Source organism: Dasypus novemcinctus, chromosome 24, assembly GCF_030445035.2.
Source record: "Dasypus novemcinctus isolate mDasNov1 chromosome 24, mDasNov1.1.hap2, whole genome shotgun sequence".
Lineage (NCBI taxonomy): Eukaryota > Metazoa > Chordata > Mammalia > Cingulata > Dasypodidae > Dasypus > Dasypus novemcinctus.
This window is the reverse complement of record NC_080696.1, coordinates 6,907,616-6,925,034: the sequence shown is the minus strand read 5'-3', so window position 1 is coordinate 6,925,034 and position 17,419 is coordinate 6,907,616. Positions and strand designations below refer to the sequence as shown.

At 44.6% G+C, this 17,419-nt stretch overlaps 1 protein-coding gene across 3 annotated transcripts in view; it reads right to left on the bottom strand.

The window, feature by feature from the left end:
- Nucleotides 1-17,197, bottom strand: part of PLCB1 (phospholipase C beta 1) — a 699,686-nt gene extending 682,489 nt beyond the window's left edge. Inside the window, exons 1-2 of one of the 3 annotated variants that reach the window (XM_004470680.5) lie at nt 16,984-17,197; nt 2,824-2,901 (exon numbers count right to left, since the gene is read on the bottom strand). In XM_004470680.5, the coding sequence (XP_004470737.1) occupies nt 2,824-2,901; nt 16,984-17,082 (177 nt within the window). In that variant the 5' untranslated portion in view covers nt 17,083-17,197. The remainder of the gene's footprint in view (nt 1-2,823; nt 2,902-16,983) is intronic. The other 2 variants (XM_004470679.4, XM_058287542.2) reach the window with 2 other exon arrangements.
- Between the last annotated feature and the right edge of the window lie 222 nt (nt 17,198-17,419).

Genomic DNA, 17,419 nt, shown 5'->3' with positions numbered 1-17,419 from the left:
CACAGCGCCCCGCCGCACCTTCACCAGTAAGAGAAGGAGCAGGTGAACAGGTCCGATGGCAGAAGAGAGGCCAAGAAAAAGGCAATATTACCCTAAACACCAGAGCATGCTTCCAAAGTGGTGAAAGCACACTGGATAAAATCAAGGGATAGACTTAAAGGTGTAGATTTTTTTTCTCCAAGACATAATCTCTGCAACGCACATGACACGTTCTTGAAACAAATCGTCAGAAAAATATTTTTGAGAACATGGGCCTCTAAGGAGTCTCAGGATTGCACTGTTCATCCCTGTACCTTCAGAGGATCTTAGGCAGAAACAAAGGGGTAGCAGTTTGAGGTGGTTATGAATTCCAAAAATAGACATTGAATTGTGTTTGCATTCTGGTCTGTACCTGGGCGTGATTAAGTGATGATTAGGGCTTTGATTGGGCCACGTCATTAGGGCACTGAGTCCCCACCCACTCACAGATAAAAGGCAAGGCGAAGGACAGAGCTGAGGGCTTTGATGTTGGAGTCTGATGCTGAAGCCTTAAGCTGGAGCCCCGGGAAGTAAGCACACAGGGGAAAGAGAAGCCAGCCCCAGGAAGGGAGGAACCCAGGAAGCCTGAACCCTTGCAGACGTCGGCAGCCATCTTGCTCCAACACGTGGAAATAAAGCATAAGTAACTTATGCTTTATGGCCTGGTTTCTGTAAGCTCCCACCCCAAATAAATACCCGTTACGAAGACCAACCAATTTCTGGTATTTTGCATCAGCGCCCCTTTGGCTGACTAACACTATGCGCTAAAGGCTGGGGGAGCAGCCTTCGCTGGTGTACCCCACTTCTCCCAGCACACGTTCACGCCATCACTGTGGGAGTCCACCTCCTCGGGGTGAGGGACCCATCATTCCTTCTGGCTCCAGAACTGGGCTGCAAGCCAGAAGGAAATGACAAACTTGGAAGCACAGAAGGTTTCATTTTTTTTTCTTTCTCTCATCTTTTGGGTCCTAAGATTTATGATCATTGACTAAAAAATAAACCTCCAAACTCTGATCTACGACCGAGAGGGTGACTTGGGTTTAGAAAAGTGAGAGGTAAAATTTACCATCTAAAGCAATGGCAGGATAAAAGGCATGCCACCCCCACGATGTGTTTCAATTAGAGGCAGGCGCCGCGGCAAGATTCTGAAGGGGAAACGGTTGGTGTGAAAGACCGAAAGAACCGTTCCCTTCTGGAAATAAGCACGGGGCAAATGCTGCGCCCACCGAGCCGTAGAGACGCGCCAGAGTCTCCGGTCCTGACCCCGCGAAAAGTCTTCAGTCCTAAACCCTGGCTCTTTCTCAAGCAAAGACATATTTATAATTGGTCTCTGAGGGGAGCTTAACTCAGTTACCATGAATTATTAAAAAACCCCAAAATACCTTTTGTTGCTTTTATAGATGTTTGATTTACAAGTTGAAAAATCAAACTGACAGTGTGTCTCTCCTACAAATACCCAACCTTTAAAATGGCTCTAGGCATTAAAAATACATCTTTCAGGAATACAGCATCAACTGTTCTAAAAATAGCCTTCAGGAGGGGAAAAGAAAACCCACGTCTCTCAAGGCATTGTTTTATACATAACAGCAGGAAACCAAACAGAATGCTGAAGCCAAAGTGATTAACACAGCCCGTAATAAACATGCACATTGACTGGGAAATCTTACTGGAATACATTTCTGACCTTAGCTTCGGGTCTTTGATTTTACCACTCTTTTAAAAGCCAGGCAGTGCTGTCCTCTAGGGTTTACGCCCACCTCAGGGGCTACAGAAGCTTCCAGAACACGCAGATTCCAAAAGTAACTCTGGGACCAGGGGCTGAAATCGGGCTTTTGAATGAAGTGCACCCACTGGGGAGCGGCCCTGGGACCAGAGATTGCTTTCCAGCACCCCTAGAACCTCCCTAGGCTGCGCCCCCACCCCACCAGCTCCGCCCCTCCTGTCACAGGTGACAGCTCCAGGGCCTTCGGATACAGACACAGAATGCGGGATAAGGAGCCACCAGGACCTGGGGCCTCTTCAGCTGCAGTTGTTGAGAGCCGCTTGGTTTCAGGGTGCCTAGAGCACTCTCATTAGCCCCACCTCGCCTCTCCAAACGGCAGAATTCGAGGCCCAAACCGTCCTTCCTCCGTGGCCGCTTAGTTTCAAATGTCTAGCTGCGGCAGTGTCTCTTGAAATAAGAACCACTTTCTATGACTATTCTTGCCTAACTGTCCATTAAACTCCAAATAAATCTTTAGATCTGTAGACAGTTCACTTTTTAATAATAAATGAGATCCCAAATTCTTGGTATTGTGGGCAGAAGGCTAATTTGAGAAGACACCCCTGAAGGACTGCAGGTATAGGCTAATGGAATCTGATTCTTGATTTTCTAATGGGAAGAAATGGTCAAATCCCTGTGGCTGCTGGGAGAGCCCTCCGTCAACAGCAAAGGGGAGAAACGAGAGAAAGGAAAAGCCAAGGTCAGGACCGTGAGGGTCAAAAGTGACTTTTTCCTCATTTTTCTAAAGGGTGGAATTGGGTAGGGGCTTAAATCAGCAACACTGGCTCATCTTCTTTTAACTCAAACAATTTACATTTCCATGACCTGTCCTAACAAATAATATAAGCAGAACTGAAAAATACCAATTGCTCCAAGACTGAGTGAACCCAACATTTCAGAGTGTTCTTGAAAAATCCTAAGATGTTAAAAGACTCTTAAAATAAACTACAAAGAGCCACCCATGAAATGTAGATAAGACAAAAAATACTTTGCAAAGCAGCAACCAACTGGAAAATCGAAGAAAGATATATTCCATTTCTTACCTTATTTTGATCTGTCCAGTAAAAGAAAAATCCCTGAGGGTCAGTCCTCAAAATAATTGGAGTCACAATAGTGGAATCCTAGAAATGTAAGAAAAAAAACATGTATATCAACATATATCACTGTAGAAAGTTCTATCTTGGAGTTACTTAACAAATGAGAAGAGTTTCTACAAAGTCGGCAATTATCAAGAAAAATTAGACATGGGAACTTTAACTTCATAGGATTATTATATATCTGAGGTGCTTTACCAATAATCAGAGTGTCTGTACATAACTTGTAAAGGAAAGAGCCAGGAATGCATACATTTATTGATTAAGACAAGTTTTTAAAGGCCTTAACATGTTTCCACTAAAATGCTTTATTTAATTATCCAAATAATTTTAACACCAAACATCATTATATATTTTATATAATGAATATTAAGATACATGCTAGAGGATAATATTTTAGGTTACATTTGCCTTATAAAATGATTTTTAATTGTACTGAAGCATGGCATTTGGGCATTGTTGTTTCCAAGGTAACAGTAAACAAGACCATTTTCTACATATTTTGGAAAGATGTATCCAAATTCATTTAAAATTTAAATTTCACATGTTAAAATAAAACATAGGCAAGTTGTCTTCCTAGTTTAAAGCACGCCTATAATAAAGCAAAAACTGTGTGTATTATAATTATAATATTAAATATTTCTAAATCACGTGATCTTTTCTTTGGCAATTTTCAGAAAGGCATACCATCTGCACAAAAAAACACATGTTACTGGATATGGAGTTTTATGCTGAAATAAGTAGGCCTTTGCAGGAATTGAATTTTACAGAGACATAAATATACCAAGTTTATTTCAGCTTTTTCAAACACATAGCTATGATATGTCATATCCTCCATCTGATCAAAAAGATTGCAATGAAAAGTAGGACTTGAGAGAATTTTGGAATTTGGGATTTTTTTTCCTGATGGGTAGTGCAGTAATAATGGTTTCAGTTTACACACTGAGTTTTACAATAAAAACTCAGCTCTGGAGGCTATTCACTTGGGTTCAGATTCCTGCCTGCCCTCTCTTGGTGCCTCATTGTCCATAACTGAAAAGAAATAGATGAGTATGTATAACACCTACCTCAGGGGTTGTTGTGAGAATGAAAGAGGATAATTTGAGTAAAGCATCTGACCAATGCTTAGCACATAATAAGAAATTAATAAATGCTTACTATTGTATTTATGTATAAAATCATGTGTACAACCTGACTTGTTAAAAAAAATTAAATGGGCAGCTGACTTGGCCCTGTGGTTGGAGCGTCCGTCTACCACATGGAAGGTCCACAGTTCAAGCCCTGTGCTTCCTTGACCCATGTGGAGCTGGCCCATGTGCAGTGCTGATGCACCCAAAGAGTGCCATGCCATGTAGGGGTGCGCCCTGTAAGGAGAGCCACCCAGTGTGAAAGAAAGTGCAGCCTGCCCAGGAATGGCGCCGCACACACGGAGAGGTGACACAACAAGATGACGCCACAAAAAGAAAGACAGATTCCCATGCCGCTGACAACAACAGAAACAGACAAAGAGGACGCAGCAGATGGACACAGAGAACAGACAACCAGGGTGGGGGAGAGGGAAGAGGAATAAATAAATAAATCTCAAAAAAAAATTTAAATGAAAACTTATACTGACAATCTCAGTTAACATGTGATTTGAAAATTATCTTTTACAAAGATTGTGCCATTTCAAGGAACTTTGGCTGGAGTTTTACATTTTCAAAACTTTCTTTTAAATGCCAAAAAAGGACATCCGGAAACAAATTTGATATTATAATGTAAGTCTGCAATTCCATAATATTTTATACTTCTTTGATGAGACTGCATGCATAAAAGTTCATAGCAATATTTTCAACAAATCATAGCAATATTTTCAGTCCCATTCTGTCACCTACTCTTCTAGAAGTGGGCAAAATAAAAGCTTTCAACAGGCTGCACAGGGCACGCACCCCCCACTTTCAGGTGAATTTGGAATTAAATCTGCAGGTGTACTGATCTCAAGCCGCTTCTGTTTCTTTGCAGAACATCTGGCAAGATTCTACTTGAAATTTTGGTGCCCATTCCCTGCGATAATCTTGCACAATGAAATATTTAAGTTAGCAAAGCAAAACTGCTCAAATTTATATTTGGAACCCTGCTTCATCTGTTTCAGATAACGCTATTTCTAGCTTCTTCCTGCTCCTCCTTCAAAATTAAAGCCCCTTTGTTCCATATTTTCTTGACCCCACTCTTCTGGGCGCAGTTCCTCTGTTAAATGATCATTTATCTCAGCTCCCTGCCGGCTTTCTCCATAATCACCTCCAACATTCCAAGATCAGCTGGAACTTGGCATGCTTACCATGCAAGGCAGCATTTGACCCCGAAACTCATGAATATCCATTTCCACTTCCACCTGCTTACTTCCCCACCTCCCACATCCCTGCAAATGGCTATATTCTCCCTATACCAAAGTAGCCACTCAACCCAGACTTCACTAGCCTAATTGTCAGAACCTATGTCCTGGTTTAAAGTTTGAAAAAAAATGATCACCCTTCATTTCTAAGGGAACCATGGATGGACTGTGACTTTTGGAGCATCTTATTGCAGGGTCTCGGAGACAACTCGCAGAGGCTCTGTTTCTTATCCTTTATCTCTTCATCAACATCTGTAGGATATGTACTCCAGAAACCGGTGATTTTCAACCCTTTAGGGAGGATTGGATTCCCAAGAGGGCTTGTTAAAACACAGATTGCTGGGCCTTCCCCAGAGTTTCCGAGTTAGAGGGCCTGGGACGGAGCCTGAGAACCTGCATTTCTAACAAGCTCCCTTGATGCTGCCATAGCTCTGGGGACCACAATTTAAGAACCACTAACACAAGCCTAGGGGAAGCGGACTTGGCCCAGTCCGTCTACCACATGGGAGGTCCACAGTTCAAACCCCGGGCCTCCTTGACCCATGTGGAGCTGGCCCACATGCAGTGCTGGTGCGCACAAGGAGTGCCGTGCCACGCAGGGGTGTCCCCCTCATAGGGGAGCCTCACGTGCAAGGAGTGCACCCCGTAAGGAGAGCCGCCCAGCGCGAAAGAAAGTGCAGCCCGCCCAGGAGTGGCACCGCACACACGGAGAGCTGACACAGCAAGATGACGCAACAAAAAGAAACACAGATTCCCATGCCGCTGACAACAACTGAAGTGGACAAAGAAGACAACGCAGCAAAAAGACAGAGAACAGACAGCCGGGGCAGGGTGGAGGGTGGGGGGTGGGAAGTGTAGAAAAATAAAATAAATACATCTTTAAAAAAAAAAACACAGGCCTGTGGTGGGAAAGGTCTAAGAACCAAGGTGCTTAAAACGTAGGCGAACCTGCATGTAGTAAGCACATTGCCTCAAAGAATTCAACTTGAGTCTACTTCCTTAATAAAGTGTGTTTTCAGTAAGCATCTGCCTTGCAAAAGAGAATGCCAAACAGCATCTTTGTCTTAATTTAGTTAAGAGTGGACAATACATAGTAAATTCCCATATACTTTTTATTTGAAAGAAACAATTTTATTTACTCTCACCCCTATCCCACAAATAGGGAAGACTAATATAAAGATATAAGAAGCTGCTCTGGTTTTAATTTACATGAATCCCCCAAAATCAAATAAAGAATAGTGAAGGAACAAAGAAAGGGGCATCCAACAAACTTCAACATTGAACAAAGAATGAAAAACATTTCAAAAAGGAAATAGAGTCATTGTAATCAACTGAAATGTTACAAAGTCTCCTAATTCTTTATATCAATTATTGGCTCATCAATGCACTGATACAAAACAATAATAAATCCTGAAGAAACTATGAGAATATAACAAAAGTACTAGTGGTCCAAACTTCCTCCCAATTCCAGAATTCTTTCTACAAAATCCCTGCGAGGCTAATAACCTATGTACCCTGAACATCTCCTCTGAGCCAATCACCACAGTTTGTACTTCACATAGATTTTCTCCTTTAATACTTTTAATAACTTAAGGGGTTAACACTATTATCATCACTATTTCACAGAAAAAAAAAAAATAGATCAAAGCTTGTTCTAAAAATCTTGCCCAAGGAAACCTAGCTAAGCAGTAAGGGAAACAGGAAGTGAAGCCCTGAGGTCCAGTCCTACAGTGCTTCTCAAGCTTTTTTGCATAATTGCTCTACTAAAGAGTCTCTTTAGACATTTATTTTTCTAATCATCCCAGTGAAACTGTAAAACCACAGATATTCTAAATGTCTGTTTACATATGTGTTTTATGCATTAAAAGGAGTGAGGTTTACTTCCCATCAAGAACAGCTTGTTGCTTTGGAGGTGCTACTGAGATTGCCCCGTTGAGAATGCGAGCAATGTACCTGTGCCGTCCCACAGGGGTCGCTACTGAGCACTCACCTGAGAGAGGCTGCAGGAGTTCAAAGATGGAATTTTTAAAAACGGAAAAACATCACATCAATTTTATATTGATTACACTTCAAAAAGGATCTGTGAAATAAGCCTGTCTTACATAAAATAACCTCCTTGTTTTAATGTGGCAACTCAAAATTTTAAAACGTCCCATGTGGCTCACACATTGCTACTGAGCAGTGTGGCTCTAAACCTTCAGAGGGATACTCACGAACGCAGATCTCCTTCTCAAAAAGAAAACCAGACCTCTCAGCAGACAAGTGTAGTTAAAAGTTGTTTTGTGTTTCACACGTGTAGCCAGCAGCAGCCTCCCACGGTTCTAAATTTAACATCCAAGTAGTGCAAAAGAAGTCTAGTTTCTTCTCTAGTCAACCCTTCAAATATCTAAGTCGAGCCACTTTAAGAGGCTCTTCAACCACCTGAAGTTTAACCGAACCCTCAAGGTCGATGTCAAGGACCAGTCCTCGGCCGCACAGCACATGTGTTCGTCCCTCAGAAAGCCCACTGGCCGAGGCTAACTACCATCCTTATCACGGCAATTTTTATATTCCTGTTATTACAAGCAAACAAACGTGAGTAGAGACGTGCACTCAAGAAGTAATTGATGGTACAGACTCAACAAGGAAAAATAAATGAAGTTCCGCAGAGACTGCCTAAGATTTGCATCAGGAAGCAATGGAGCCAAATCTGCAAACGTATTCATTGTCGGGAAAAGACTCCCTGAAAGGGGAAAGAACGCCAAGGGCCAGAGAACATCAGATGTGCTGCCCAAAGGTCAGCAGTGCAGCCCTGCCTCTGCAAGGGAAACACAGAGGGCAGGCTGAGCTGGTCTGAGACGTGAGGTGGCAGCGTGGGCTGTGGGCTGTGATTAAACCTTGCGTGTGCATCAGCCACAGAAGGCCAGCCTTCCAAGGCTCTCGTGGCTTACTGGGGGCATCAGATGAGTAAACCCACAAACTCAATAAGATAGAGCACTAGTGGGAGTGAAGTAGGACCTCGTGGTTTTAACTGGAATTTTCCTGATGACTAATGATGTTGAATATCTTTTAATTTGCTTTCTGGCTATGGGGGGGGAGGAGGACAATACTTTTTAAATCAGTTTAGAGCATGTCATTTTTCTGCTTAAAATCCTTTTAATGCCATGGTTCTTAACCAGGGGTGACTGTGTCCCCAGTGGACATCTGACAATGTCTGGAGACAACTCTGGTTGTTGTCACTGAGGTTTTGCTATTGATGTCCAACGAGCAGTGGCCGGAGATGCTGCAAAACATCCTACAATGCACAACAAAGAATTACATGGCCCCAAATGTCCGTAGTGCCTTAGCTGAGAAACTCGGCTTTGTTGGTGGCTTCCCACTGACTACACGATAAGGGTAAAATCTTGCAGTGACCCAAGCAATGTCTATGCCATCCCTTGCCATCTGAGCCACCCTTTCCAGGCTCAGCCCTTCAAAATCCCCAGCCCCCCTCCCCTTAGCCTACCCACACATGCTGTTCCCCCAAGTGAACATGCTTCTCCCTGCGCTTGTGTGCCTAAGTCCCACTTATTACTCAGGTCTTTCCTTAAGTAGAATTTCCCCAGGGAAATCTTCCCTACTTCTTGTAATCACTTGTACTTTTTCCCTGTAACACCTACCCAGTTATAATGAAATAATTATACCTCTACTTGGTTAGCATCTATCTGCCCTGGTAGAAGACAAACTCCACCAGGGCTAGGGCCAAATCAACTGTCACCCTTATGTGCAGAGCCCTAGCAACTGTCAAGCTCCTAAGAGGCACCAGCACACTGCGGACGTATGACTGCTGGCTGCATGAGTGGACGCAGGGATGGATACTGGTGGAAATCAGGACAGACCTGAAAAACGTCAACTCACTTACACCCAACGGGTTGTCAGTAGTTTGGGCAAAAGTCATTTTGAAGCAGTGCTGAGAGCAGAGTGAGACTCAGGAGGGCTGAGGAGTGAATGGGGCTGGGGGGAAAGGAGATGGCAGGGGAGGGAAGGAGATGAAGTCAGGCCAGTGAGTAAAGAAAGAAGGACGGCCAGGGGAGGCTGTGCTGGCTTCATTTGGATTTATGACTCAAAGGCGTATTGATGTGTTCGTAGAAAAGTGTCAACAGGGGAAACTTTCACAGGTGCTGTCAAAGGGGGGATACAATAAGGAAGCAGGACCCAGAGAAGCCAGGAAGGATGGGCCCCAGAACGGGAAGACAGGTGCACGCAGCTGTCCCAGGGCCAGGAGCACTGGTGGGAGGACGCAGGTGATGCAAGTCCATTAGACTACGAGGCGGAAGGGCGGGGCGTGAAGAATATTGTATTAGCTCCCAAGTCCTCTGTAAAGAGGAGATAACAGAGGTAGAGGTTTCATTATAAATAATAGTTTTAAACTGTAGGTCTTTTATTTGATATTTTTCTCATTTTGGCAATACAGCTCTTAGATAATATCTTCATTTTTCTCTTTGTGAATCATTACTGAGATAGAATATTTTCACAATGATCAATCTTTTGTTCTTTCACTCTGAACAATTCAGAATTTCTTCAAGGGCAAGAGTCAAGATTATATTTTGGTCTACCTATGAGCACATTTTCAGAAAACACAAACCAATGGTAACATTCAGAATAAAAGATACAAACACATGAAACATTATGATTTTTAACAAATACTGAATCTCAATTTAGTACATACTCAACCTTACATCATATTTAGACCTTACAGGACACCAGTGCTGTGACTGCCGTCAGCTCTGAAACACCAATAAACACCTTGCTTCTCGAACTCACATGGAGAAAGCCTATTCAAGAAAGCCACAGAGTCCCTTAGGACGCAGAGGGATCTCAGGTGGAATGTCAGGGCACGGAGCAGGGCTTTCCACCAGTGGCACAGACAGTGTGTCTTGATGGTCTCACGAGAGCAGAGCTCCAAGCCATTCTGAGGGTTGCTCTACACTTCCTAAGTTTACGATGACCATAACCTTAATCCCACACCATCAACAATGTCCACGAGAAACCATCAACCAGCCTTAGTGTGAATCCAGAAAGAGAAAAAGGTTGCAAGAGTGTTGGAAAAGAAAAAGATGGAGGAGCACACATAATAAGTCTTACTACATACAAAAGTAACTTACCAGGCAATGAAAAAAATGGGGGAAAAAATCACCTATGCGATTTTTATCACACCTGTTACCACCATTCCAGAATATCTACCCTGCCACTTGCATGTTTTCACACTTGGCTGACTAGTAGAATATATGTGAAGACTCTTGAACACACACTGGCCACTATCCTTCATACAGCAATGAAATTTTCCTATGTTCTCATGACAAAAACAGACTTGGTATATCTACTATAAAAACAGCTATTTTGAGTATACTAGCCAAAAGGGATGAGTTTGTAAAAATGTAAAAACCTAGGCTGCAGTTGTATGAATCCTAAAGTGAGGGAGACTCTTTGTAAAAGTCAACGGATCTCTTTTAACTTGGATTCATTTGGACTCTATCAAAAGTCTTTTGTTACCAAAAGGATCCTGTTTGGGGATGCCATGATAGTCGGGAAAGGTCCTGAATGTAATGAGAAGACCTCCTTTTAAATTCTGATTCTCACTCTAATAAGTTGCCTGTCCTTGGGCAAATTAGGACTCACTGACCTCAGTTTAATTTTCTATAAAATGAGAATGAAAACACTTGTTCTTTTCCTACCACTGAAGGTTGACTGGACAGAATGGAGGCGAATGTAAATAATTTTCAAATAATTATGTGATTCTGTCAAAATATTCTTACAAGTCTAAGTGCCTGTCTTTAGAAGTTACTCTTGGTATTGAATTCCAGGGACATCCTCTATATATTTTTTTTTTCACATTTTCTCAAATATAATATTGGAGGGGAAAATTACATTGGATGTCAAAATAATTATTACGTGTTATATTTGAAACACATGAATCCCTAGAACCATAAAGGGTGACATCAGGCACGGTTTAGGGCAGGAAACAAAATTCTCTTTAAGATTTTTTAACATAATACGAAAGGTGGAGAAGTAGACTTTGGTTGAGCTTCTAGGAGTGACCCCCAGAATATCAAAGTATTTGGGAGATATTACTTCAGGAAGACAAGAAACCAAGGCAAGAACTACTGGGATTAAAAACACATCAACTTAGCTGACATCCAAGGAGAGATTAAGCAGAGAAAAGGGAACAGCCTGTCACGACTGCCTCTTTACAGCTGTGGGCCTGGCACCGGGCACTGGAGCACCACTACACTTCAGAAGATGCCACATCTTCAGCATCTCCCAAACTTGTAGAAACATGACCTTCTTTACATTTCAGTCTTGCAAATCACATACAAGGGCACCTATTTATGGAACTTAATTTGCAGCAGTACCTTAGCTGCAAGGGAGCCTGGTAAGCATAGCTTTAGACTTCTAGACTTGATTATATGTAAAAGGACATGGGAATGAATGCTGAGTAGAACTCAACCATATCCACGAAAACACATCTGAGAAAGCATCAAGGTTAGCATTCATTTTTTATTTTTTTAATTCTACCAGACCAGTTGCTGGATTGCTTTGTGGTCTTCCAGCTCCTTTTTTATCTCATCTTGCCTCTTCTATAAAATGAATCAAGATTAACTTTCCCTTGCCTATTTTATAGATAAGTTTCAAAGATAAATTAATTTTTAAAAGGCAAATCTCTATAGACTCTTAACCTTCAAGAAATAAATGCTATGAATTGGTATCCACCATGTCTAGCTGAGTTAAAGTATTTCATGTGCTAACTAATCTATTTTCCCTAAACTTTCTCACAACACTTGAATGCAATAAAAATAAACAAAACATTATTGCAAGCTGAAAGGGACCTTGAAATGAAAATAAATGGAAAAGGTATGTAGGAATATTTTAATTCTGCTTTCATTCTAAATATTTATTTCCCTTACTTTATATAGTATGTTTTTGTCTTTCCTAATAGTTTCTTCATAAATGTATAGATTTCGTCCATATCAGTAAATACATATAACTAAGCTTTTTTTTCAGAATACAAATTAAATTTAAGACTTCCAAAACTGAATCTAACATGTGGAGAAGATAATAAAACCAAATATCAGACCTTAAAAAAATAAAGGCAGGGGGGAATGAGAAAGAAGCTTAAAAAGCCAAACCTTCCTTTATATCCCATTTCAGTTACTTTTTATGGAAACTGATGGCTTCATTTGAACCATATGTTTAACTGACCCTAGGAATATGTCTCTAGTTCCTTCTCTCATTAATACACAGGGCACATGGTTCTGATTGGGATCAGACATAGGGGAGATGGGGAAGAGGTAGAATTGTAGAATTTTCTGAGCAGATGGAATTTTTTATACCATCAGAAAGGCTGCATGAACCTAACATTAGCTCTGGTAAAAAGAAAACTAACATTTTAAGTTACCAAGATTTTTTTTTTAAATTTATTTAAGTAGACACCTATACTGTTAGTAAACAAGTCACAATCAATCTGGTTCCATTTCCACATTACTTCTTGGTCATGATAACATGAAACACTTCTGACAAGGAAACATGAAACTACAGGTTATTTAGCTTAACATTTTTAAAAAAGCAAAATGTTCCTGTCCCATTTAAGGGCCACTGCAGGTAAACATAATTTGACCCTCCATATTGACAGGCTAAACTTTCAAGGGAAGTATCTGTGATATGCTAATAGCCAGAGTAAATTACCACCATAAGTAGGAAATATCAATGTCAGGTAAGATAAGTGAGAAAATCTATTAGAGAAAAAATAAATTTCAGCAACCAGCCCAGTATTAGTCTGCTTTGCCAGCCCAATACAGCCTGTGGGCACAACATTTCCTCGCTAAATTACCAGAGCTCTGTTTAATTGCTTCCTCCTTCCAGGCTTTTATCACACCTGCTGCACTTCCTAGACTTCAGTGGGACAGATAAGAGCCTAATCAAGGGCCATCTGAATCAAAGATAAATGATTTTGCTCTTGCTGTGGTTTAAGAGGGTCAATTCAGAAATACTAAAAATGCATTCATTCAGACTGAAGAGGTTTTTGGTTATTTTCATTCAAAATTAAAAATTGCTTTATTAGATCAAAAACAGGCAAAACCAACCGATGGAGCTGGAAGCCAGTATGGCAGTTACCCTGGGGAAGGGCACAGGGCCTGGAAGGGGTCACAGGCTGCTGCGGCTAGCGATGCTTTCTTCTTTTTTTTTCTCCCCACCCCACCCCCCCCCCCCCAGTTGCCTGCACTCTGTATCCATTTGCTGTGTTCTTCTGTGACCGCTTCTATCCTCATCAGCGGCACCAGGAATGTGTGTTTCTTTTTGTTGCGTCATCTCGTTATGTCAGCAATCCTGTGTGTGCGGCACCATTCCTGGGCAGGCTGCACTTTCTTTCGCGCTGGGCGGCTCTCCTTATGGGGCGCACTCCTTGTGCGTGGGGTTCCCCTAGATGGGGGACACCCCTGCATGGAAGGGCACTCCTTGTGCGCATCGGCACTGCCCATGGGCCAGCTCCACACGGGTCAACCTGTGGTAGGCGGACGCCCTACCCATTCGGCCAAGTCCGCTTCCCTGGCAATGCTTTCTTTCTAGATGGGGTGCTGGTTTCATGGAAGGGTTCATTCCCTGAAAACTGATCCAGCTCCAGGTACAAGTTGTGACTTTTTCTGTAGGCATGTTACACTCTGATAAAAAACTTAAAATAACTTTATTGATTCACTTGGGAAAAGTTGTATTCTTACACTTAGATTACAGTGATTATTGCCTGTCAACGAGAAAATTCACAAAGCTTGTTGGACATGAAAAATAGAGGTATCTGGGCATAGAGAAACGCACTTTAAGAAGTACCTTTAGCCTTTCAGTTTAACATCCAGCTGGCACTCTGACCAACCCCGCCCCATCAGCATCCCAGCTTGAGTCACCTGTCCCTTCTTTCCCACTGCCTTTTCCAAAATGAACCTTGCTGCGTCCCCTCCTGAGCCCCTTCCCCTTGCCACTTCAGTAAGCTTGCCGGTATTGCCACCAGTCTCTACCATTTTGGAAAGTTTAAGTGCAGATTCCACATAATGCCAAAGTGCTAAGTGAGCTTCTGTGTAGGCCACTGGGAAACAAGCTGAATAGTGGCATTAAAAAAAAAAAAAAACATGTTTCAGCTGTGTGTGTGTGTGTACCTGTACCTGTCCGGGGCAAGAAGTAAAGGAGGGGGGAGTTACTTGTTTAAAATCCACAAGGCATTAGAGTAAATTCAAACTTCAGAGCTTCTTCAGCTCTCTTTCCGAACAACTTTGCCACTCTAGCAATGACGGCTTATGAATGCCAGATTATGCTTGCAAGACACGATGTGCAATGTGACATATATACAAAGGGGATTTGAGTGGATATAAAACTTTGGATGACTGAAAATTCACTTGCTCTAGAGAGTGGGTCCCGCTTTGAATTAGGTGAAACAGATCCAAAATGGAGCATTAGTACCATCTTACACAAGGGGCAGCAAAGGTTCAGGGTGGTTGAGTATTTACCTACATTTGCGCAGCTGGCTGGCAAGAGCCCCAGCAGGGAAGCCCAGCCTTCAGCCTTGAGATCTAGTTCCCTTTAATCTTCAACACAGTTTCACTAAGAAGCACATCAACAGCCAGGCGACTCTAACCCAAACCGGCCCTCTTCTCGAAAGCCTGGGTCGCTGTTACTGCACAAACACCACGGAGACCGAGACAGCTAACGAACTGGTAGAAGCGTTCATCAGATGCCAGACCCCTTGGCTCCTGGGTGCAGCCTGGGTTTGCCCCTAAAAAGGACCTGAGGGTCCCGAGGTCCCCTCATGAGGACCTATATCCTCCCTGCAGGAATTCCCAGTGAACTTCCTTCTGCAGTGCTCAATGGTGCCTTTCACCTGCTCCTTCTCGGGTGGTGACTGCCTCCACTGCGTCCCTGTTCATTACCTTCCATCTCTCTCCTCTTCTTGGTCATTTTCTGGTTTTTCCACCTGGCATGTAAGGTCCCCGACAACAGGGGTTTGGTCAACTTTCTTCACTGCCCAGGATCTAGTCCAGGGCCTGGCGAGCGAGAAACAGGCATGACAGAAACGTGCACAATAAAACTCATCTACCTGGATGTACGAAAGCATGTTTGCCTAGAAGACCTTCATTTTTCACAGTGACACTGGATATTTTCTTTCAAACAAGAAAGTCTAGAGAATTATTTAAGACATAGTTGTAAAATCATCACTGTAAAGATATAGAGCTTCTGCTGAAATTCCTTTTTATTTTCCCACTAAGTCTCTTTCTCTCTTCCTTCTGTCCTCTGATCTCTCTCTCAGTATATCTATCATCGCAGTAGCTCTCTGTTGGAGGGACCTTAGGTGGGCAAGGCTGTTTTGTTGTTGAACAACATGTGTTTTTTTGTTTTTCCCTTGGCACAAACAATGCATTTAATCTGTGTCTGAATTTATTGTTTAGAGTCTATTCCATTGACAAAAACATCTGGGCCCCTTATTCCGGGACGGCAGGGAGAAAAGAATAAAGTCCGCGGCAAAAGGACGCATGTTTACATCCTTGCAACATTTACTAATTGGCATTAGCTTTCAAGGAAGTGTGGCTCACACTCCAAATTCTGTCTGCACTTCCAAGTGGACAAAATATAGACACAGATGCACTCAGCTAAGTAATTGGATTCACTACCTGGAATATGTAAATTGTTTTCAGACACTGGAAAATGGCTTAAGAAGATTAAAGAAAAATACCCTGGAGGATAACAGGCTATAATTTACTAGGTGGAAAATCTTTTCAGCAAGAAGAACTCTTCATTCTCCTCTAATTCCACCTGATTAAGAGATGTCTTGGTTATTTAGATCTAAATTTTCTCAGCTCCTGGCAGCTGAGGCTTACTCCAGTAGTTCCACTTATCAAACATTTTGAATGACACCCAGGACAAAGCTGATCCAATATTCTCCTCCATCCGAGGATGCCGTATTTTCCGTGGGCTTCCGAATTTAAGCGTTGTAAAAGCAATGTGGGGAGGGGGTCACTTTGAGATGCGGGGTTCAGGGGAGGGCTGGACAGCCATGGCTGCGGTCTGCAGACCCTGACTGGCAAAAGGCGGGTCGCTGTGGCTGGGGTGGGCACGAGTCTATTTCCACCTGCAGGCTCCAGGCGCTCACGCCTTTAAAGCTGGCCCTCCCCACTGGCCTGCGGGCCCCCCGAGCCTCCCGCCCGCTCCACCCGCTCTGCGCCCGCGTCCTGCCCAGCTGTGTCCCCTGCCGCCCGCTCAAGTCCTGGCGCTCCCGAGCCAGGCGCTGAAGTTTAGTGTCAGCGACCACCTGTCGGCCGCACCGCCGGGTCCTCGGCCCCGCGGCTCCCCCCGCCGCGCCAAGTGGGCTAGGGGTCCCTAACCGGTTTAGGACTCGAGTCCGCTCCTCCAGGAGTTGGGCAAAGGGGGAAATCGCGGCGCGTCCCGCCCGCTCCCGGAGCTTTCCAGCCGCTCCCAACTTCGCACTCCCCACTTCGCAAACTCCGCAGCCGGCCAAGGGGCTGCCCCTCCGGCTCCACGCGCCCAAAGGGGTTCAGAGCCGCGGGTGTGCTTCCCAGGCCCCCCTCCCCCCAGGTCAACCACCGCGCCCCGAGGGGCCGGGGTGGGTCGGCGCCCACCTGTGCGCCGCGAGGCCGCCGCTGCCCGCCCGGGAGCGCCCATTGCATAACGCGCCCCTCGCCCCACCCCCACGCCGCGTGCGGGGCCCGCGCCCCGCCACTTACATCATCCCACTTGACGAATTTGGTGCCCTTCTTGAGGCTGTCGGACACGCACACCGGCTTGAGTTGCAAGGCGTGCACCCCGGGCTGCGCCCCGGCCATCTGGGCGCATCGGGGCTCCGGGCGGCCCGGGCGAGCGCGGCAGCGACTGGGCGCGGGGCGCGGGGCACGGGCTCCTCTCGACTCCGGGGGCGCCCGCCGCGCCTCCCGCGCCGGCTCCCCCGGGCCTGGCTCGGGCGCCGCTCAGCAGGCGGGGCGCGCGGGGGGCGCAGCGCGGGGCCATGCCCCGGGCGGGACGCGGGCGCGGCGCCCGCGGGGGCTGCGGGGTCGGCGGCGGCGGAGGCGAGGCGAGGGGGCCCGCCCGGGCTGCGGGGCGCCGCGGCCGCTGCTGCTGCTCGGCCGCCGCCGCGAGGCACCATTCAGCACGTCCTGCGGCCGC